Here is a 22,744-nt window from a genome sequence, read left to right as displayed (position 1 = left end):
TAATACTAATAATATTAATATCAATACTAATAATATTAGTAATAATAATAATGAGATATATAAAAAATTATATATGAATTTATTACATATCTAATATTATCTATACAAAATCTGTATGTAATATTGCATAAGGAAAAAAATTTGTATGTAATTTTTTAATAAATAACTTTATTATTAATATTACTAGTATATTAAAAATATTATTTCTGTATGTGAAATATTTTATACACTTTTTATATCCTTATGTACTTATGTGAATTTTATTACACACTTTCTTTTTAAGCATGTTTTCGGACACATACCAATTGGAGTATGAAAATGTAGCTTCTTTTATATAGTTTGTAATCCATTCCCACCCTTTGAATTGAGCAATAAGTTCCATAATAGATATTTTGAAAAAATGTTCCGGAATGATCAATTCAAAACACCAACTATGTACCTCCACTTCTGAAAGAACAATCCGAGAAGCTTTCGGAATAATCAATTTGAAAAATTCCCAGATCATGATTCCAAAGCGTATAAAAACACTCACTCACCTATTCTTTCACGAAAATTGCAATGGAGAAACAGAGGTGCAACGATGACAATGTGGACTGTAATGATGCCACAACCAACGGTGGTGGAAAGCAGTTGTCTACTGCAAACCAAAAATCCACGGTCAAAGCAAAAGTAGGAAAAATCAGGTTAAGTAAAATTACAAGTCAAGGGTATTTTGGTCTTTTATATTCACTATGGGGGTGCAGGAAGCAAAAGTCGAACAAAGTGTCAGAGTAGCCCAATTGCGTGTAGGCCCAATATCGAGGCCTGAAATCATCCTTGCTGAGCCGTGCTTGATTCTGTTTTTCAGCCTTGCCTCTCTCTCTATACAATATGTTGTTTTGACACGAAGAAAAGTAGAAAATGTTTTAACATTTTCAACAGTAAAAACATACAGTTTACACATTAATAAATTAATATTTTATTTATTTTTATTTTTATTTTCAAATATTATTATATTATTACAAACAGTCTCTTATGTTATTTACTATTTACTATTCATATTCATAGTGTCTAACAAAATTTTTCTCAGAAAAATATATGCAGCTACTCCTGCATTCTATCAAAAGTTTATCCCTCCATCCCTAGTATCTGTTACAATTTACTAAGGAAAACTTCCAAACCAATGCATCTGACTTCTGAGGTCGATTCTCCTGAGGCAGGAATCCAAAGTTACAAAATAAATAAAAAAATTCATCTTAACAACCCTATATTCCAAAATAAATAAATAAAACTAAATCAGTGGCTTGACTTCACTTCAGTGCCCTGCCAAACAACCATTGTCCATCACTCCCAATTTGAATATTGGTTCAAATGTATAGATTTGATAACTAGGAGCTACGTAGTACATTTTTGGCTGGCTGATCGATGTTATAATCAGTTCAAGTATAATATTTCATTAATTCATCTACTTATTGGGCTTAAAAAGATACAAGTGCATAATTTAGTATGCTAACTTCTGTCCTCACAGCAATTTTCTAAGATTCTGTGTACCGAAAAATAAAATCTGAGAAAGTTGCTGGCGCATGTTAGATTCACCCATGTAGTAATGCCTGTTAACGATTTTATTAATGGATTGTGATCTAGGAGAAGTTGTACAGGATGTTAGATTGCTGGCGCATGTTAGATTCAGCCATGTAGTAATGCCTGTTAACGATTTTATTAATGGATTGTGATCTAGGAGAAGTTGTACAAGATGCAGAATTTCGTATGCTAACTTCTGTCCTAACAGTAATTTTCTAAGATATGTGTACTGAAAAAAAAAATCTGAGAGAAGTTGTTAGGCGCCTGTTAGACTCAGCTACGTTGTAATCGAAGATGTTGCTCGGTAGAGACATGTTTTCCCAGCAATCTTGTTTCCTACATTGGCCAATAATGTTTATACTGCCGTCATCGAATACCCAAGCTCCTGCACCATTTGAGTTGAAAGTGGATAATATAGCTAATCAAATTTACCGAACATAAACAGCAGCAGCACCAATTATGCATACCTCCTCGCAGTTAACAGAGTACCAGCTTCACGGACGCAGCCTTCTCTCCCACTTTGCTTTCCTCCAAATATGAAAGGCGTTTCCTACACCAATTGTGTCAGCTAAAAGATGAATATTTAACATGAAAAGCATACAAAGGTTAAAGGGGAAGAAGCAAAAATGGAAATGAATGAAAATCATAGGCTAAAGTATTCTTCATGCAGAGCTATTAGTACCTTTGCATCCCCATGAAAAGAACTCCCTATATTTTCTTTTGAATCCTTGCACCCAGAAAGAAACAACTCAGTATGATACCAAGACAAATGAAAAACAATATATGATCGTCATATTCAATTCAAAATTATAGAATGAAAACCTCTCTAAACACTTTCGAATGCCGATGCATTTTCAACTGAGATCCATTATTTGACTGGACTTCGGATGTTAGGGACATCTGCTAACATTTTACAATAGAAAATGAATGAGAATAAATTAGTTATCTCGAATCAAAAGTTAAAATTAGTACCTTCAATGCAAAAAATGGCTCAGGAGTAAATTAAAAGAAATTGCAGTAAAGAAAAAATATATATATAAGGAGACACAAAAAGATTAGCCTGAATTCACCTTGCTAAAGAGTTCAATTGGTGGATTATGCTGAATCCTCTTTTCCGTATGGAAATTAAATTCCTGTATGAATTGTAGTAAGATGTGATATGGACAAGTTCTTTAACCATTCTACCGTTATTATTAAAGGGTGAAAAAACAAGCAAACCAACTCACCATTGGCACAGTGGTTTCCTGCTTTCTGTTCCGAAAAACACCAATATCTCCTTTACTTGAAAAAATCTGCATCGACACTTTAAAGTTGGTACTACAGCAGACCAAACAAACAACAGGGAAAAGAAAGGTAGAACATACATGATGCAGGTAAGAGAATGAAAATGAACTATTCTTATAGAAATTCGTGTGAATTCCCCCACTTTTTCATTGACACATCTTTCACAGATCAAACTATTTCAAATACAGAAAAATCATAAGCAAAAGATGGTTTAACAAAAGTTACCATACGTCCATTTACATAATTTATTTTGACTTTGGGATTAAGTACAATGAATTGAGTTTCACAGGTAGAAAAAATGTTAAAGAAATAATTGATGTTAATCCTAAGAGTTCGTCATGAAAATAAATATCAATTTTAAGATACAATTCATAACTAAAACTAGGCCACGAACGTATAATAAATGCCAACCGGATCACCCACTAGGTAATGATATGGTAGTGCCTGGCAATAACTTGTTTGGGTTTTGCTTCTCCTTAAATCAAGAAGTTATGCCAAGCAGAATTTTAAGATCTGTAACTTAAAAAAAAAAACATTTACTTTTTAATGAAGAGAAGTTCTAAAAGGGAACTCTTAAAAAACTAGTTTTGGGAGCTTTGGTTTTGACTTCTTTTTCCTTCTTGATTATTTCAACCTGAAATATTATATTTTAAGCTTAAATAGTTACAGAATACCAAATATCTTTAGCATTTCGAGTTATTATTTTTAATGTTAACTAAGCTTTTAAGTTCTAAGAAAATCGAGCCAGACACTAAATCAACCTTTTTAAATCTAGATACGGATGGCAAGTTTTATATAATATAATAATTGCAACACATTTCTTATTTTCAAAATAACTGCTTTAATACATCAAATTGAATTACTTTGAAGACCAAGGGCCTGTTTTTTTTACACCAAGAATTACTTTGACGGGTGATATAACTTGATATAACTGAAATTGTATTTGCATGAATGATATACACACATTTTATGATAAAAAACCAATTCGTTATGCAATTTACTTATATATATCCCTTGAAGAGATAAAATTGTATAAACTATTTTAATTAGAGATATAAGCTTGGTTAAAAGTTAAGAAATTTGAAAATCTTAACTCAGACAACAACTGGAATATAATTTGAAGTTTATTGTTTCATTTATTGTCCAGGTATCTTCATACAAAATATATTGCTAATATCTGGTTACCTTCTTATTAAGAGGCCGAGCTTTAAAACTATGTGCAAAATCCAAAACATTATGCTTTTGAGCACCCATGGCAGATGGCCTGTATGCAAAGGGAGTATTTTGAAGTTAGATCACTGTTACATGATTTATTGAGTCAGAATGTTAATTCTGCATTTATCATCACAGTACCTTCTCAAATCCCTGATTCTATTTTCTTGAGCAAAAACAGCGGTAGGTTTGTCCGAATCCTGCAACTTGCAAAGTTCAGTTTCGCACATACTATTCACATCTATCTTGAAACAATTGTTTGACATATCTATATTTTGTAACGAAAAACTAAAGCAAGAAAATCTAGGTAAAAAATCACAAGCAATTGAAGCTTCAGAAATTTCATAACCAATGTAATTCATATGTTGGGTAAAAGAAAAATGAATGAGATTGGCTTAATCAAATAATACAATTATGTGAAGAGACATTAATATGCTATTTAAAATTGTGCGAACTAAAAACCTTATATGAATCATTGCAATGAAGTGAAGATGATGAAGAGGCAGATGTATGCTGCATAGCCCTCTCCTGTGTCTTGAGATGAAATTCCTGAGAAGCAAGAGATAAAAAGAACATGAGCAAGATACACAATGCTTTCTCCAGTAAATAATTGATTCAATTCTTTTCCACGTGCTGTTTTATTGTGTTTAGTGTGAGTCTCTAGTACCAAATCTGTGTGTATAACAATTAGGAAAACTGAATCTTTGTGTTTATTATATTGACTAAATAAATATGAAGTCCATGTTGTACTTGAAACACAGTTTCAACCTATGTTTCTCTTTGCATGCTCTGCGTATGAAATGGTAATGAAACTGGATGGAGAATGAAAGAAAATGTCAAGAGCTTACTTGAAATTCAGGCAATCGTGGTGTGCTCCTCTTGGAAAATGGTAACAAAGGAGCATCTAGAATCTAGATTAAGAGCATAATCAGTTAGGGGAAAAATGACGTAAAAGGTTACAAGCAAAATTAACCTAAACATAGCAGGTACCAACTTTTCTATTTAAAGGGCGGGCTTTGAATCTGGGGGCTGCCACTGTTACAACTTCTGCCTCTGCAGCTTTTTTAGGTCTGGAAAGCACGTGTATAATAAATTGACTTCAATTATGTGAGGAGTAAAAATGATCTTCACAAAGATTTTACTACACTAGAATAACAAACCTAATCCTTTGTGCTCTGTGAGCTGTTTCTAAGTCAGGCTCTCTAGGAATTGTAATCTTCAGCTTGGAATGTCCAGAATTTTGATCAACACTTGCAACCTGCAAGTATATGCAAATTATCAAACCCTAATTAAATACAATCCCCTTTTCCCTAAGGAATTTAACTACTTTAGCGATGCAAATTAAATTTGCAAAACAATGAGGATGGGATTTTTGTGCTTTGTTTACAGAAAATCAAATAGGGAGAGCAATAATGATAACAACAAAAATATACATGGGAAAGAATATGGCAAGTCAAAAGTATATTTGAAAAGTACAATCTACTCAAGGAGTCTCTGCATCACAATCCTTACCTTCTTAGGTGCCTTGTGGACAAAATTAACTTGCTGCTTTTCATCACCAACCTATCATAAGAAGATACAGTAAGAAATTTCAATTGCCCTGTCAAAAATAAATGGAATGCCGGCAAAGACACATTTAAATTCTCAGTACATGGTTTCAAGTACTTATGCTACCTGGCAAACATGGTGGCAAAACAAATTCTAAGTTCACCATGAAAAAATTCTAAAAGTTCTCAAAAACTTTCTTTAAGCATTTTTTATACATTAGAACGGAAAACAATGTTAACAACAAATGTATCACCAGCAACTTATTAAGATCTGCACAAAATTTTACAGCACTAAATGCTAAATTTCTGGCTTATATCCAAGCATTCAATCAGAGACAAAAGTAACAGTTGGCACTTCAGCTATAAAAGATAATCACAGGCAGAAGTAGATTAGTCAAATTTACAGACCTTGTGCAAGGTGCCACCTTCTAATTTCTGTCGTTTGGCAGCTTGACACTCTATGCCAAAAGAGGTAGACAAATTCATTTTTTTGTTTTGATCTTGTGCTTTCTGAAACCTGAGGGCAAGGGAATAGTTGTGTTGTAGATGATATAAGGAAAAGCAGTTTTTTTACATACATGGATAGAGAAAGCTAGATACTACAATTGTACCATTAAACATCACGGCACTTGAGAGTAAGTAGGGAATAAATGCAGTAATAGTCTGGCATACTTGATAAGAACATAGCGACCATCCAAGCAAGAGAGCATTTAAATAAAAGCACCCTTTTTTAGCAAAAATACATCTCATGGCAAAATGCAGTGATATAATTCATTTAAAAAAAGTGCTTGCCAACTAATCAAGTGGTGCTTGACTGTTTGATTTTTTACTAATAATTCATGCCTTGAATCTTGACAAAGGGGCAAGTTTCTCCAATAATCACCTTGAGCTAACAATTTGATGGGGCCGATTTTGCTTAGCCAACTGACTAGCAGTAGGTTTCATTAGTGTTGAAACCTTCACGACAGCAGGTTTAACTTTAGAGCTCAAATTGCTATTGATTGTCTTGCTGCTAAAGGTCAGTCCTGGAAAGATATAATTAAATGTCAAGCTCAAAGAGGTGGAAAAAAACAGGTCGAGATAGAAGGTAAGAGGAAAAATACTTAAAGAAAAATGCAAAAACATAATGTCCTAAATAATAGAAGCAGAATCTAATGATTTATAGATTATAAAAAACAAAGTTTAAAAAAAATGGTTGGAACATAGACCACCAGGTTCATAATTCATACGATATGAGTGCCTCGGACTCCAAATTGGGTTTAAAGAATATTTTTTTTCACGAAGCCAGATTTGAAGTGGTGCCACTATTCAGTTTATGCGTGGGAAGGCTCATCACAGGATGCTATATCAACAAAAAAAACTTAAAAACTGTCTCTCCTTACTCAGCACATTCATCATCACGCCATCTATAAGATTAGTTACCTGGAGTTACTGGTAACAGTTTCCCACTAATATCCCGTGGAACTCCACTCAGAAAGGCAGACATGTTCCCGCTCTCATCCCCTCCTTTTGAACCTGGCGAGTAGAAAACATACATCAGTGAGCTCTCCTTCTAAAATATTTATTAATAACAAATTGGAGTCAACTCTCCTATTTCTGTCATTGCAAGTGTAGTTCATCATAGTCCTTTACAAAATTCTCACACTAATCCCTAATCTTTTTGCACAAAAAAGTTTGGATCAAAGTGAATGTCGTTTTGAAAAATCAGGATTAAGATGAGCATAAAGTTAAAGGTAGAAGTGACAAATGCGCACAACATTTCTCAGACTGTGCTTAGCGGCACGAGAGTAAATCAAGAGAATAAGGGAAGTAGATTGCATACCGCCGTCATGGTGAAAAACGGTGCGGGAAAATCCAATCCCTGACAAAACATTATCAGGCTTGGCACCGTGAACGGTGGTTGCGCATTCCAGACGCTCTGATTCGTCCTCTCCCACCACTAGCTTCGCCACAAAAGCTGAAATAAAAAAAAAAAAAAAAAAAAAAAACAGTGATTAGCGAACAACGGTCATTTATGAAGAGGAATGAAAGAAAGGAAGACAGAGAGGGTTAAACGGACGGGAAGGAGGGTAGCTGACGGCGGATTGAAACCAGAGTTGGGCTTGGCGAGCTTGCGCAGGAGTTTCTTGTTGACTGAAATCGAAGAATCGAACTGCGTCGAACTCGTAATCCAAGTCAATCTCATGAGCAACAAACAGCTGTGGCTCTTCTATTTCCATATCTTCCTCCTCCGTCATCATCATCATCATCACCATTGCCGTGCCTTCTTCGTCCCCGCTGAGATAGGTTTTGGTTCAAATGTGAAATCGCAGCGCCATGATTATTACTATATTGTATTATATTTAATGTAAATAAATGTTTTGTGTGCGTTCAAACTCGCGAACTGAAAGAAAGGTTGGCACTGGCACTCTCGAAGTGTTTCAGTTGAGTGTTGAGGCTTGGTAATTACACCACAGCCACAGGGAATAGAAAGAGAAATAGTATTATATTATTATTTTAATTACTTCATAATTTGGATAAACGTAAAATATAAATGAGAAGGCATTGGTTTTGTAATTTTGTTTGTCTGGTTAGTGTGGGACCCGCATGAAGTAAGTGAGTAACGACCAACGATCCAAAATTTGAATTGTATGGGACAGTGTGTTTGGACGGATTCGCCCTTGGCCTACAATTTGAAGGGAAGTGGTGCTTTGGGCTGCGTCATGTGTGGTCACTGCTCAGAGACTCTGCAATTTCGGCGCCCCTCCTTCACCTTTCGTAATCCATCATATTTCCAAACCAATTTCTCCCTAACGGCTCTCTTTATTCCTTCTTGGGCTGGGCTGGCCAACTCAAAAAGTTGCATTTGCCAGTGGCACATCCTGTTTGATTTTCACAATCCCTAACTCTTTTTTACCAACCTATCCTTCATCTAATTCAGGAATTGTCACTTTACATTACAAGATTTGAAAGATTATTTTCCTTCTATTATAAGTTAAAGAGGGATAGTCAATGTACAATAGATAACAAAAATAATTTTTGAAAATGTTTTTGTTTTGCATTGTTTAAACCTTTCCTATTTATGTGCGTTGTTTATCTTTTATTAAATAATCCAATAAATTAATTTAATTAAATTGAATACTTAATTTTTGTTTATTTTAAATGAATTTAATAATTGAATAACTAAATAAACAATAGATGAAGTAAAAATATGAAACAAATCAAAATAAATGTATATAGGTGACATCAAGATTCTAAATTGTGGTCCAGCAATTCCCGTAGCAATATTGCTCTTACAGTACAATTTTTGAATCAAATTGGTGTAACTCAAATAAGCTAAATTACAATGGAATAATTGTGTTTGTTTTGTTATATTTTTAAATAGTAAAAGGAGATATGTTTTAAGTTATAATTATTTTCCTTAACATTCAAGCCACCAATCAGTAAAGTTAGTAGTTTGACTTTTATGAAAATATTATTGTAGGTTTAATTGTGCTGTGATCCAAGATAGATGGATTAAATTATAATCAAAATTGTGATATTTAAATTATTATTTTTTTAAATAAAAAAAGTTGTGATCTCTTTCACACGTGACTGTAATGAATTTTGCATTTTAAATTTAGTTATAATAAATTTTTAAAATTGTTCTACTTCATTTTTATCAAAATAAAAACAAAGATCAAGAGGATAAACATTACGTATCTCGGTTTCTTTTGTCTTTCAATCTTTAATATCTCAATCAAGTCTTGCGGTTGGAATCAGTGCAATAATATTGTAATGCTTAAGTTAATTTTAATCTAAGTAAGGGCATATACGGCTGAGATTGGTAACCCATTCTTGGGTCATTTTTTAATTTCTTTTATATTTTTTCTTTTTTAGTAACTTTTTTGTTGTAATTATTAATATCAAATTTTGGATAATAAAAATAAAAATATAAGAAAAATAAGTAAAATTGAATTAAACTTTAATATGATTATAAAAAAAATTTAATGAATCAAGTATAAAAAAATTATTGTTAATAAAGTTTTATATAAAATATTGACAATTATTTAAAAAAAAACATGATATTATTATTTAAAAATATTAAAAGTAATGGAATGTGAGTTACGACAATTCAAAAAGTTAAACCGTCCCAGGAGATTGACGAGCACAACCCACTTTCTCACCCTATGTGTCAAAGGTTATTCATTTAATTACCTTTTAACTTTAACTTTAGAATATTTGCCTGTAATTGTGTTGAACTCTTACTTACATGTGTATATAATTAAATTATGCTCACATATATTCAGGTTTCTCTAATCATAATTTTTTTTATCTTTTACTGCTCAGTGTTTGTTAATTATGCTGCCAAATTATTAATTCTGAATTAATCATAAACTTAACCCACATACCTAAATATCTAAATATCGAATACAATCTCGATATCGAATAGAATCTGGACACGTGGAAACCTCCGAATTACAAGGGAAAGTACGTGAGAGATATTAAACAAATCTAGTGATAAACTTATGTGCGTAAACCATGTCAACACCATTTTAAGTAAATTGACACACAAAAAGGTTATCTAATTTAAAAAGATACCTTGGAAGGAGTGCACATAACTTATATGATGTCAAACAGGGACCTCATTCAAATCACCTAACCTCCCTCAAATGTCTTCCATCTATGAGTACGTGTACGTATAATTTCCCATATACGTATTTAATTATAATTGCACCTACTTATGTCAAAATTTTATTATACATATAACATGATGTATAATGATATATTATGCATACTCTCTACGTCCACCAATATATCACAAAAACTCTATATAATAAAAGAACATTAAATCTTTGTCAGAATTCATTTATCAGTAAATAATAAATACAGTCATATAGGTACAAAAAGTACCATAAATAATAGTACTACATATACTAACACATGAGATAAATTTTGTCATCACAATCTAAATAAAAGACTATTTATAATTCCTAACTCCACCCAATTTAGTGTTCATCTATAACACAAAAGTGGGTGTGTACAACACAAATAACATACTATGGTTCAATCTGTGTTTCTTTACTAAGGTAGCCAAAGACACACCTCAAATTCCTATCTTTAGTAAAACAATGTCCTTAATTTATCCTTCAAATGTATCACATGAACTATTTCTACAAGGACAACTTTTTTTTATCTCTAGATATGAAAGATATTTAATTTTGATTAAATGAAAGATTTATAATATTCAGCGTTATATCAAGTATCCAATAACACAGTTTAGATGAAACTAATCACAATCGAATTAAAGTCTTTAAAATATTTCACTTTTAAGTTGAAAGATTTAATTTTTTTCTATCAATTTTTTCGTTTGGTAATAAACTTTTGATAAAACTTATAAAAATAAAAATAAAAACTGAAAAGTTACAAATTTTAAAAACTATGAACCTATTTAATTTAGTACTTTGCTTTCAAACTCTTTACAGACACTGGAGCTGCTAGCCAAGAATTAAATGATGGAGAAATCATAAATTTGTTAATATCTAATGGCTAGTAGTAGCAGAGGAATTGGGATATTTTTCTATACCAGGTGGAAAAACTCATTCTTATCCACTATTAACTTGTTCTTGGAAACTTGTCCTTGGATTCACAATTCTTTGAAGATTACGCATAATCTTTGTATACTGTGACGAAATCAGAGATGCAGAAATTCAGGGTGAAGTTAGCAGCTTTTGGAACAACTTTGATTAAGATAGTAAAGAGCATAAAGTTTGGTAGAGACAGATAAAAAAATTGTTATCTAGTATTTATATAGAGTTCAAATATTGTTAATGCTTCTATAGTTTAAACACAAGGTAACAATTTGGTGTGGAGAATTAGAAAGAGATGATGTATTTGTGATAAATTTTCTGTTCTTTTTCCGATTAGATTGATTTTATATTAATAAATTTTAACTAATTTTAATCAAGTGTAAGGCTAGATTGTAATTTACACCGTCCTCGATTTTATAATTTTGTATATGTTTATTTATTATATATTTTAAGCAATTAAGTCATTTCTTGATGATAACTTAAAAATGAAAAATTATGTCCTAGATTTAATTAGATCAAAACAAAATAAATAAAATGAATGCAAAATTATTTATTAAATTAACAAATAAAATATTTTATAAAATATGAAAACCAAATTGAAATGTATCAATAGAGTTGGATTTTATTTCAATATTTTTAGAATGAAATTTATTTTTTATTAGTTTTTATGATTCAGATGCGAAACTTATAGTTCGAATTATTATTTATGACTATGGTACAATTTTAAATTATAACATTAACTATCTATCTATATATATTCATAATTCTAATAGAATTATTATAAATTTAATTTTCATATTATATAAACCCTAAATCTTAAATTCTAATTAATTAATACTGGTACTTTCCAGTAACTAAGATAATTTATATATATATATATATTTATTATGTTAGTGAAAAAAACCTCTAAATTAGTTATAACAATTTATTCTATAACTTTGTAGTAACTACTTAGTTATATTATAGTTCAATTCTAACAGTCAAATATATGAAATAATAGGGCACATTTAGGAAAAATATGTACGAACAAGAAGTAATCACTTTGTTTTATTGGACTCATATATAGAAAAATAAATCTATAAATATCATAAGTAAATCTAATCTATTTTTTCATTAATCTATTTTTAAAATCACCATATGTTCTTATTTATATGAGTATCAATTTTTTTTTTATAAAAGCTCAACCATTCGAAAAGCTCACACTATAGTATAGATATCTCGAAAAAAGACATCACATATAAATAACATTGAACATAAATATATATTTTGAAGTAATTATCATAAAAAAAAATCAACAACTTTAATTAGACGACCATGTAAATGATTTTCACATTGTGACATGCTCAAATGAAACTCTTAAATCATTTAATTAAATCTAAAATTTTAATTAAATTGATATAAATCAAATATAATATCAAAATCTAAAATAAATTAATCAGAGACAAATATATTTAATAATTTAAAATCAATTAACGGGCATATACAATTCTATAAAACTAATTTAATATTTTGATATTAAAAAAAATTGTGTGGTATATTGAAATTTCTGGCAGGCTACGGTGAACGGTTTGTTTGTTAGCAATGGCTTTACACGCAACCGGATTCTCATCCAACCCTCAACCGCAAACGTCCACGTCTGTTCTTATGCACAAATGAAAAATCTTATGGATCATATCATCATCATGCTAACTTCAATCGCTGCCTTCTATTATCAAACTTTCTTTCTTTTTTTTTCTTTTTAACTTTCTAGTGTAATTTGAATGGATATACTTTATAATTATTTCCCTTTGTAATCTCTCTTACCATATAAAACTTACTGTAAAATAATTCACATAAAATGGAGATGGAGTACCTGAGCTGAGATTATGAGCGTTATGATTTGCAGAGCTTATTCCTCCACTCAATGATGTTTTGTTTGTTTCTCCTCTCCTACCTGAATCATTGCATAGATTGTGCGTGAGCGATGTCATTTTGTGGCCCAGATACTCTCTCTTTTTGTTTCTTTACTTCGCATTTGTGTTTCATATCTGCCGTTCATTTCGCACACTGTTCTTCTCATCACCCGTGATAAACTTTGCCCTACGTTGTTGCAACTCTCTATCTATCTTTCTAATCAACCTACAAATTGAACGGTGCATAAACCAATTGGCCACACCATGAATTGAGAATAATGCACATGTAGAGTTTAAATTTGTAGTTATGATAAAGGAAATGGATTGGTTGATTCTTTCTCTTCATTCCACATTGGTTTTTGGGAATGATACAGCGAGTTCGCGGAAAGAGGAGATAGAAGGAAATAAAGAGAAGAGAGTAAAATGATGGGAGTTTAAAAAGAGAGGTGATAGGGTAAAAAGAGGGAGAAATTGTAAGGCTATCCCAAAGAAGGAGATTAGAGTATATTGAATTGATTGCGTTGAGTTCAGTGTCCACACGCTACTAACAAGTAACAACAAGAAGAGTTTGTTTTGTTTTGTTTTGCATTGGGCTCTATCTAGAACCTTTGATTTGATTGTATGAGTAAGATAACAGAGGAATGGTTTTAGAGGAGTAGAAGGAGAGAGATGAGAGTGATAGTGCCTCTGCAGGGGGTTGTTCAAGGCACAGGAGGTCTTTTCTGGGGTTCGGTCATTCCTTGTGCCCTCTTCTACTTTCTTCAACTCTTCTTCAAAACCAAGACACGTCACCACCAACCACCACCCTCCCACAACCACAAGGAGGATTCCACCACCTTCCACCGCTCTCTCTCTCTCACTCCAAGGCACTCCTCTGCCTCTGCTTACGTCTCCCCTCGAGCCAATTCCATAACCGCTGCTAACTCTTCTTACCATCTAGCTTTCAACAAGGTCGCTGATGATCCCTACCACGAAACTCATAATCCCGATGGTGTTATTCAACTCGCTTTGCACCAAAACACCGTAAGTGACTTCTTCTCTTCTCTTGTTTTCGCAATCGAACTATAGTTCACTCTGTTATGTATTGCTGTTTGTAGCTATCTCTTGATTTTATTCAAGATTGGATTCACTGCAACGGAAGCGCTGCTATATTAGGAACACCTCTCAACATTTCTAGGATTGTTCCCTACCAACCTCTCGATGGATTGATGGAGCTTAAACTGGTAATTCTTGTCTGTTATTTTATATGATGAAGTGATTGTTGCTGAGAAAGTTAGATGAACAAACAATCTATGTTGATCGTCTAATCCTGCAGGCTGTGGCTGGTTTCATGCCTCAAGTTTTGGAAAAGCCGATTTTCTTCAACACTTCGCGAATGGTACTGACTGCAGGTGCCACCTCTGCTATTGAGATTCTGAGCTTCTGCCTAGCAGATCAGGGAAATGCATTCCTTGTTCCCACGCCTCTTAGCCCCGGGTAACAATCGCTTCCCCGTCTCTCGACTTCTCATTTTATGTTGCAGAAAAGGTTTTAAGTTGGAGCTACAGTGGCAGTTTTGTCGTTATCCTTGTCATGATACTATAAATAATGGCCTATGTGACTGCAACTGTAGTTGCCGAAGCTCTAAAAAGACATTTGGTCATAATCTGAGTCACGGGCAGTTTTTTTCAAACCTTAATAGGCTTTTTAAATTGGGGTTGTAATAGCATTGTCACAGTATTTTACTTGTGTATTGTAGAAAATTGCATATGTACCTTAACTAAAAGTCATTATGGTTGCAGACTTTTTTCAAAAAAAAGGAAGACATTTTGAAATATAGTTATAAAAATATTAAAATTATATACAAATGAGTTTAAAAATAAATATATATAATAAATAATATTAAAATAATAATATTGAGAGTTATAATGAAATTGTATAAAAAAATTGTGGATTGTTAAAGTATTATTAACTTTTGTATGCATCCCAAAGTTGATCCAAAATGTTGATTTGCATAAAAAAGAATAAAAGAGAAAGTAATAGATTACAGGATGAGATATACTACAAAGAAGTTATTTGACAATTATATTATAATAATAATAATAAAATATAAATAATTGATGAATTAAATACAATTACTAATAAGTTATGGGGTGGTGTAGTAAAAACCATTCATTTGACAAATCTTTAAAATAATATTTTAATCATATTTATTTTATTTTTTAATTTAAAATATTATTATAATGTGGTGTGAAATATATGTTGTGTCAAAGAAATTTTTTCCTTTAAGTTATGTATGGATTATTTGTCACTTTTAAATACAATATGCAGTTTTGACGAGGTTGTAAAATGGCGCACTGGAGCCGAGATAGTACCTGTTCCATGTCGCAGTGCTGATGACTTCAATTTAAGTATAACTTCACTTGAGAGAACCTTCAATCAAGCAAAGATGCGTGGTCAAAAAGTTCGTGGAATTATAATGACCAACCCCTCAGACCCTGCTGGCAAATTGTTGAATCGGGAAACACTGTTGGATCTTTTGGACTTTGCTAGAGAGAAGAACATTCACATAATCTCCAATGAAATGTTTGCAGGCTCTACTTATGGTAATGAAGAATTTGTGAGCATGGCAGAAATCATGGAGGCAGAAGATCATGATCGGGACAGAGTTCATATAGTGTTTGATTTATCCAATGAGCTTTCTCTTCCAGGTTTGAAGGCGGGTGTTATCTACTCCTACAATGACAGTGTCGTGGCTGCTTCTACCAAATTGGCAAGGTTCTCCACTGTTTCTGTCCCAACTCAAAGATTGCTTATCTCCATGCTTTCAGATACAACTTTTGTTCAAAAGTTTATTGAGGTTAACAGATTGAGGCTGCGGAAAATGTATAATGTATTTGTGACAGGGTTGAAGCAGTTGGGAATTGAGTGCACTAGGGGCAGTGGTGGTTTTTGCTGCTGGGCTGACATGAGCAGGTTGATTCGGTCTTACAGTGAAAAGGGGGAGCTTGAGCTGTGGGATAGATTGTTGAATGTTGTTAAGATCAATGTTACCCCGGGTTCCTCATGTCACTGTATTGAACCTGGATGGTTTCGTTTTTGTTTTGCTACATCAACTGAAAAGGATATTTCTGTAGTGATGGAACGGATTTGGAGAATTTCTGATTCAGCAAAGTGAACATAGTTGATGGGCGGACAATTACTTCTGTAAATTTAGTTGGTTTATTGATTCTTTATTCTTTTGGAGAACCAGCATCATCCTCGTAGGAATAATCGATCATCAAGGGGAGTTGGATGACCTGTTATGCGATGGAGTTGCTTCAAAATAATAGGTTGTAAATTGTAATTTTAAAACCTACGCTTCAAGAATTAAATATTTCAATGTGTAGTCAGAACTGGTAGATCATTTCTGAAGTCTTCCCATTTGGGTTCACGTGCAATCAAAGGAGAGTGTTCAGCTTGAAATGAGAGAAGAGTGTGAAAAGAACCAAAAGAAAAACTCCTTCGGTTATCACCTTAAGGGCATGATAGTAGTTTTTTATTTTTATTCTTCACCTTCCTTTTTTACATTTGTTTTATTTATTTTTAACTGATAATAGGGAATCACATATTTTTTTTGTAAACTTATAATAGAGACTAACATATCCTTTTCCAGCTTTGTAAAGTTCAGTACGAAGGTCCTACTGCATATCTAATATTCGGCGTGATAATTGAAAAAATTGAGGCAGAGTTTAATAAAATATCCTTCTTATAAGCTGGTGTAGACATAATTTAATTCTATAAAACTAGTGCAAAACACTTATTTGTACTTTATTTTAATAGTATCTATGGGCTTTCCAATTCTTGATTGATACAGGAAGTTTGATGAGTTTTTTTATGATGTATCTCCTCCTAAGGAGTTCTTGAAGTCGTTTTGTCAGGTGAGTTCCTCTTCAAAAAGATGGATAAAATCTAATGTTGATAGCAACTTCAGCAGACAACCTAAGCAAAAATAGTTTTGTTTGCTTTGTCCATGAAGAATGAGGAAACTGCACATTTTATAAGGCATCGTAGAGTGCTGCAATCAGAGCCAATAGACATGGTCCATATGAAGAAAAACAATGTTTGGAGTAATGACAGGTATGCATTAGCTCTTGGGAGAAAAGGCACAGAAAAGAAAGAAAAGATATAGACCAGAAAAGTCACATAACTGTAAGATGAAGTTTGCACTAAGACATATACTCTATTTTAGTCATATCATTAAACGGTATGTGTGAACTCCGACATTTTCACATACAGTGGTTTATCCCTCATGACATGTTACCGAAGCCAAAACAGTATAAGTAGGGAATGAATAACAGCCCGTTTTGATTCATGCTGGAAAACACGCCAAGTAATGGAATAAACAAATGCCTTTATTTGCAGAAGTTACAAATTTTATGAAAAAAATAATGGCAATATAAAAAAGAATACAAAAGAATTTTTATCCTTTGTCTTTTTTAGGTTTTGGGTGCCGAGTAACATCCTTCTCTCCCTTGCCCTCTTGCATACACAGTCTATCCTGATTCAAATCTCCTTCCATGTATGCCTAAATCTGATATCCTGTCCATGAAGAATTTAACAAAAATTAAGCAATCACTTCCATCTGAGCTACTGCATGGAAAAACTCAAACTGGTTAATGGGAATCCAATCCATTTCTAATGGATTCAAGGACCTGGACAACCTCAGCCATGCTTGGTCTCCTTAAAGGATCATCCGAAGTACAAATTAGTCCCAATCTCATAACCTGAATTAATTCGTTCTCGGTAAAGCCCAGTAAATTTCTGTCAAAGCAATCTGAAGCTGAGCTAGTCTCTAACAAACCTCTTACATATTCACACAAGACCACCACCTCATTTGTGGTTGGACTTTCCACAGGCTTCCTCCCTGTAACCAGCTCCAAAAGAATGACTCCAAAACTGTAAACATCACATTTCTCACTCTGCCTCAGGCCTTGAGCCAACTCTGGTGCAACATATCCCACAGCATTGTGGATATTGGTCAGACCATAATTATCCAAAATGGGAAGTAACTTTCCTAATCCATAATCAGACAACTTAGCTTCGTAGTTGTCATCTAGGAGTATGTTAGAGGATTTAATGTTGAGATGAAGAATTGGAGGTCTGCAGTCATGGTGGAGATAAGCAAGGGCTCTTGCGGTTCCCACTGCAATTTGAAACCTTCTGGACCAATATAATTCCCTATTTCCTCTACTAGTGCTGGTTCCAGCATAGCCCAACCCATGTAGATTATCATAGAGATTCCCATTTGGGACAAACTCTGATAGAATCAACTGCATTGAAGAGGACCAATAATAACCTTGAAAAGCAACTAAATTAGGGTGTTGAATGTTGCCTAGTCTCCCAATTTCATGCTCAAATTCCTCCTGGTTTCTGATCCTTCCCATAGTCTCGAGCTTCTTCACTGCAATTGAGATCCCGCTTTCAAAATCAGTTCGGTAGACTGTACCAATTGATCCACCACCTATCAAAGACTCTTTATCAAGCAATGTTTTGGTACCAGCCTCCCAATCTTCATATTTTGATGGTAAACTTTTGCTGAAGAGAACCAGCTTTCCAATTATAAGATTTGATTCTGTTGATCCAAGTGGTGTGCTCTCAACAATCATAATCGGTTCTTCTTTTTCTCTGTCACGTGCCATAATATTCATGATGGTCACCAAACAAACCCCAGCAAGAATTACAGCTGCAGCGACAATTGCAATAATTGCTGAGGTGCTTAGAACTTTAGCCTTCCCAGGAGATGAAGGTGATGAAGCTCCGTTTACCAAGCAAGGGGTGTCCAAAGGACGACCACAGAGAAAAGGATTATTGGAAAATGCAGATGCACCAAAACTCTGTATGTTTGCAATCTCAGGAATGAAACCAGACAGATTATTGAATGAGAGATCAAAATGTGTCAAGTTATTTAAATTTCCAAGGGAAGTAGGGATTGGGCCAGAAAGTGAATTATGTGACAGATCTAGGTATTGAATCCTTAATAGGTTTCCTAGGCTTTGGGGGATGCTTCCATTAAGCTGGTTATGTTGTAGGTTAAGGGATTTCAGGTTTGTCAAGTTGTAAAGAGTCTGAGGAATCTCACCTTCTAATTTATTGCCAGAAACGTCCCTGCAGCCACATAAAAGAATGATCTAAGATTTTATTCAGAAGATTTAACATAATCCATAGCAGTTAGAGAAAGTTATAAACTCACAGCTCAAGAAGAAACTTGCAATTGCTTATATCATCAGGAATTTGGCCAACGAGGTTCAGATTGTGCAAATCCAGCAATTCAAGAAGCTCAACGTTGCCAAAGCCCTTGGGGATCATTCCACCAATGGAATTATTACCCAATTTGATAACTATTAGTTCTCGCAGTTCCTGAATATCCACTGGGATATTCCCCTCCAGCCTATTCAACTCCAACGCCAAAAGCTTTAGGCTCTTGCATTTTGTTATGCTGGAGGGAATCTCCCCATCCAAAAAATTCCCTGAAGCATCAAAGATTTGCAATCTCCCACTACAGGTACTGATCTCAGGAATATGTCCTCCAAACCCATTATACGATAAATTGAAATAGGTAAGATTTTGCATTCCAAGGACACTGAATGGAGCCAAATCAGTGAATCTATTACTTCCAAAATCCAAATGTTCCAGACTTTGGCATGAGGAAATGAGATCCTGCACGCTCCCTGACAAGGCATTGCTTCTCAGAGACACATATGACAACCTTGGAATGCCACAAAGCCGCGAAGGGACAACCCCGCTAAGGTTGTTGAAGGAAAAATCAAACCCTTCAAGGTTAGAGCAGTTCACCAAGGAGGCAGGAATTGAACCGGCAAGGTTGTTATGAGAAAGAGAAACGAACTTTGTTTTGTAGCAGTACCGAAACAAAGCCGAAGGTATCTGCCCAGTGAAGCCATTCTTGGATAAATCTAGAAACCGAATGCTAGGCAAATCACCGATGAACTCAGGGATCGAACCAGATAAAGCATTGGAACTCAAATTGATCTTCCACAGTGAGTGAAGATCACCATACCCTTCTGGAATATCACCCGAGAAACGGTTCCCGAACAACGTCAATATCCTCAATCTCTTCAACCCCGAAAGCGACGAGGATAACACCCCTCCCAAGCTAGTGTTCCACAGTACGATTCTCTCCACAAACCCTTCAGAGTTACACGAAACACCTTTGTAATCGTTGCACGGGTTCCCACTTGAAACCCAAGAACTCAAGCTGGCGCGTGGATCGTCCGTTATGTTTCCTTTGAATTCAAGCAAAATTTCCTTCTCAGTCACTGCAGAAGCCGTCACAAGACAACAAAAAACGGTGCACAGTAGAGCATGAGAGAGATGAATAGCACGGTGTCTTCTCATGCTCGAAACAATGTGATCACCCCTTTGACATCATAGCTCTCACAACCGAAGTGGGTTCGATTCTGAGGTGTTGCTTCCTCAGCTACAACGTTTCGGGTAATCGTAAAGTAGGTCCAATAAGATACAAAACATCACGATCATCACCGACGGGGAGCATTCTCACAGAGGACTGGAATTGCAGGAGAGAGAAACAAACCCAGAAAAAAAAGAGAGAATAAAGAGAGTACCCGTTTAATCTCTCACTGCTTTTTCCTTCTGGGTTGTCCGTATAAGCACGAAGAACAAAGATTCAATAATGCCCATGCCATGTTCCGCGTTTTTTAATGGTTTGTTTGTTGTGGGGTGACATAAAAATGGGAGCTTTTGGGGAAGGAAGAGAGAGAAGGAATGGAGGGCAGGGTGGAATGGAGGGAAGAGAAGAGTAAATGTGGTGAAATGAAGAAGGTGGAAATGGTGGCTGTACCTTTGCTGGAAAGGAAGCAGGTGAGACAGTGGGAGGGAATTAAATAAAGTTCTTTTAATAGGTATAAATTCAGAGATTGGCACCAAATGAAGGGTGAAGCACGTGCATGAGAGAGTTGGAGAGACCCTCTTTCTCTCTCTAGACTTTATAAGCCAATGATGCCCTTCAACAATGAAAACCCAATCTGTGTCTGAGTTACTACTCCTCCTAATCTCACCACCATCTCTTGTGTTGCTGTGTAGGGCCTGCTTCTCTTACCCGGCATTTATTCCTCCCTACCAACCAAGCCACCACCTCCCCCGTCGCTATCACCAACACCATCCCAATAAATATGCAAGAGGAGACGGGTAATGTAGTAGGAATATTGGGGAAATAAAAGAAAAGTTGAAGGAAGAAGAAGATGAGAGTGGAAAAGAAAAGAGTTAGGGAGTGTCTTTGTTTGTCTGTAGTACCGTTTCATGGCCCCTTCCTTGCTTTATTCTATCTATCCGTTTCCTTCGCGACACTTTTCGTTGGAATTCGTCGTAATTAGCAGCTGCATTGCCAACACAAAAGAAAAATACTCACCTCAAACCATTTTCCAACCTCATTTGCTTACACTTGTATATTTATATTAGTGTAATTAATTACCCTTATTTTTTTTTTATGTTTTGTTTGGAACCAGAAGGAGTAAAAAATGAAATAAAAAGAAGAATAAATGAAGATACGATTTGTAGTAAATGTTTTTAATATAAGAAATTAAATTAATTGTGTAATATAATAAATTACAAAAATGTCTAATTTAATAAAAATGAAAATAAATTAGATTTGGAAAATGATAAGATAGAAATTTTTAATCCATGTAATAAAAATAATATTTTTAAAACTTTATTTAATCTTTGAAATTAAATATATATTTCACAATAATAAACTAATATTTAAATTAAATATCTCATAAATTAACACAATAAGCTTATTTAAATTAATTTCTGCATCATTATTTAGAATGCATTTTTTTAAAAAAAAACTTGGATAATCAGTTGATAATTTAAAATAAATATTCATGAGTAGTTGTTGACGCACGGAATCGCTAGATTAGTTAAATAAACATGGGTATTATAAGTCCTGTAACTATAATGCACCACAATCGTTACAAAGCTTACAGTTATGAAAAGAATTAAGTTGATAGTTAAATCATTATTATATTTTAATGAAAATTATTATTAGGTCTTTTCGTTTGACTGAAATTATTACGAGAATATTCTGTCCAATAGTTAAGGTAAAGTAGAAAAATACGTAGGTGGTCTGATTCTTGACACGTGGCATTTACTTCTGGCGATAGATGACTGTGGGCGTCCGATTGAAATAGAAAAAGATTGGTCCTTCCCATTTCGTCTTCTAACGTTTTATCTTTTTCTTTATTAGGTATTTCAATGGTCTGAAAAGTCCTTCTCTAAAACGTTATTCCCTTTTGTTCAAATCTGTCTTTTAGCATTTGAGCAGTAGAGAGGGACAAGAATCTCTTCACTTCTTTTCTTCTTTTCCTTTTATGTAAAGGGGATTTTTCTTACTTAATCAACGGTTTAAAAGACCAACTTTTGCAAATCACATACTATGTAAGCACAAATCAACATCTCCAAAAGCTAGGTTTCCATGCTTCCATGGTTTGAAAAATGCATTTGATTGAATGCCTTTTTAATGTAATAAGTAAGAATGATAATAATAAAGGTCATGCTTTACACACATCCTTTCCTCTTGTGTTCCATGACATGGATTAACTCGTCGGATTATCCGGTTAACCCATCATAATTTATAATTTAGATGGAGTACATTAACATTTTGAATTCGTTAATATGTATTGGTTTAATTTGTCTAACTTGTTAA

The 22,744-nt window shown here is 33.8% G+C and overlaps 3 protein-coding genes and 1 long non-coding RNA gene across 5 annotated transcripts; 1 reads left to right on the top strand and 3 right to left on the bottom strand.

The window, feature by feature from the left end:
* Positions 1-1,333: 1,333 nt before the first annotated feature.
* LOC137811368 (protein TPX2-like) lies at positions 1,334-8,070 on the bottom strand. 2 transcript variants are annotated; one of them, XR_011081056.1, is made up of 19 exons: positions 7,663-8,063; positions 7,426-7,560; positions 7,026-7,118; positions 6,487-6,628; positions 6,012-6,120; positions 5,569-5,619; positions 5,217-5,314; positions 5,051-5,126; positions 4,905-4,967; positions 4,519-4,605; positions 4,198-4,256; positions 4,030-4,108; positions 2,787-2,852; positions 2,631-2,693; positions 2,383-2,460; positions 2,243-2,287; positions 2,028-2,110; positions 1,684-1,945; positions 1,334-1,589 (listed from the first exon to the last, which is right to left on the bottom strand). XR_011081056.1 is itself a non-coding variant. In XM_068613065.1 (18 exons), exons 1-18 carry the CDS (start codon positions 7,856-7,858, stop codon positions 1,927-1,929), a joined length of 1,542 nt encoding a protein of 513 aa, XP_068469166.1. In that variant the 5' UTR covers positions 7,859-8,070; the 3' UTR covers positions 1,675-1,926. The 2 variants fall into 2 exon arrangements, 1 of the variants encoding a protein (XP_068469166.1); XM_068613065.1 differs by lacking the exon at positions 1,334-1,589 and having other exon boundaries at positions 1,675-1,945; positions 7,663-8,070.
* Positions 8,071-10,992: 2,922 nt separating this feature from the next.
* On the bottom strand, positions 10,993-13,148 carry LOC137811367 (uncharacterized). Its single transcript, XR_011081054.1, has 2 exons — positions 13,005-13,148; positions 10,993-11,245 (listed from the first exon to the last, which is right to left on the bottom strand). It is a non-coding gene; the product is annotated as an uncharacterized lncRNA (long non-coding RNA).
* Positions 12,682-16,687, top strand: LOC137811366 (1-aminocyclopropane-1-carboxylate synthase 6-like). Its single transcript, XM_068613064.1, has 4 exons — positions 12,682-14,067; positions 14,142-14,267; positions 14,360-14,520; positions 15,355-16,687. Exons 1-4 carry the CDS (start codon positions 13,714-13,716, stop codon positions 16,199-16,201), a joined length of 1,488 nt encoding a protein of 495 aa, XP_068469165.1. The 5' UTR covers positions 12,682-13,713; the 3' UTR covers positions 16,202-16,687.
* A 709-nt stretch (positions 16,688-17,396) lies between these two features.
* On the bottom strand, positions 17,397-21,375 carry LOC137811364 (probable LRR receptor-like serine/threonine-protein kinase At1g12460). Its single transcript, XM_068613063.1, has 2 exons — positions 19,256-21,375; positions 17,397-19,170 (listed from the first exon to the last, which is right to left on the bottom strand). The coding sequence occupies exons 1-2, from the start codon at positions 20,416-20,418 to the stop codon at positions 17,679-17,681; spliced, it is 2,655 nt and encodes an 884-aa protein (XP_068469164.1). The 5' UTR covers positions 20,419-21,375; the 3' UTR covers positions 17,397-17,678.
* Between the last annotated feature and the right edge of the window lie 1,369 nt (positions 21,376-22,744).

Source organism: Phaseolus vulgaris, chromosome 2, assembly GCF_000499845.2.
Source record: "Phaseolus vulgaris cultivar G19833 chromosome 2, P. vulgaris v2.0, whole genome shotgun sequence".
NCBI lineage: Eukaryota > Viridiplantae > Streptophyta > Magnoliopsida > Fabales > Fabaceae > Phaseolus > Phaseolus vulgaris.
The sequence above is the reverse complement of the archived record's forward strand: the minus strand, read 5'-3'. Positions and strand labels throughout refer to the sequence as shown.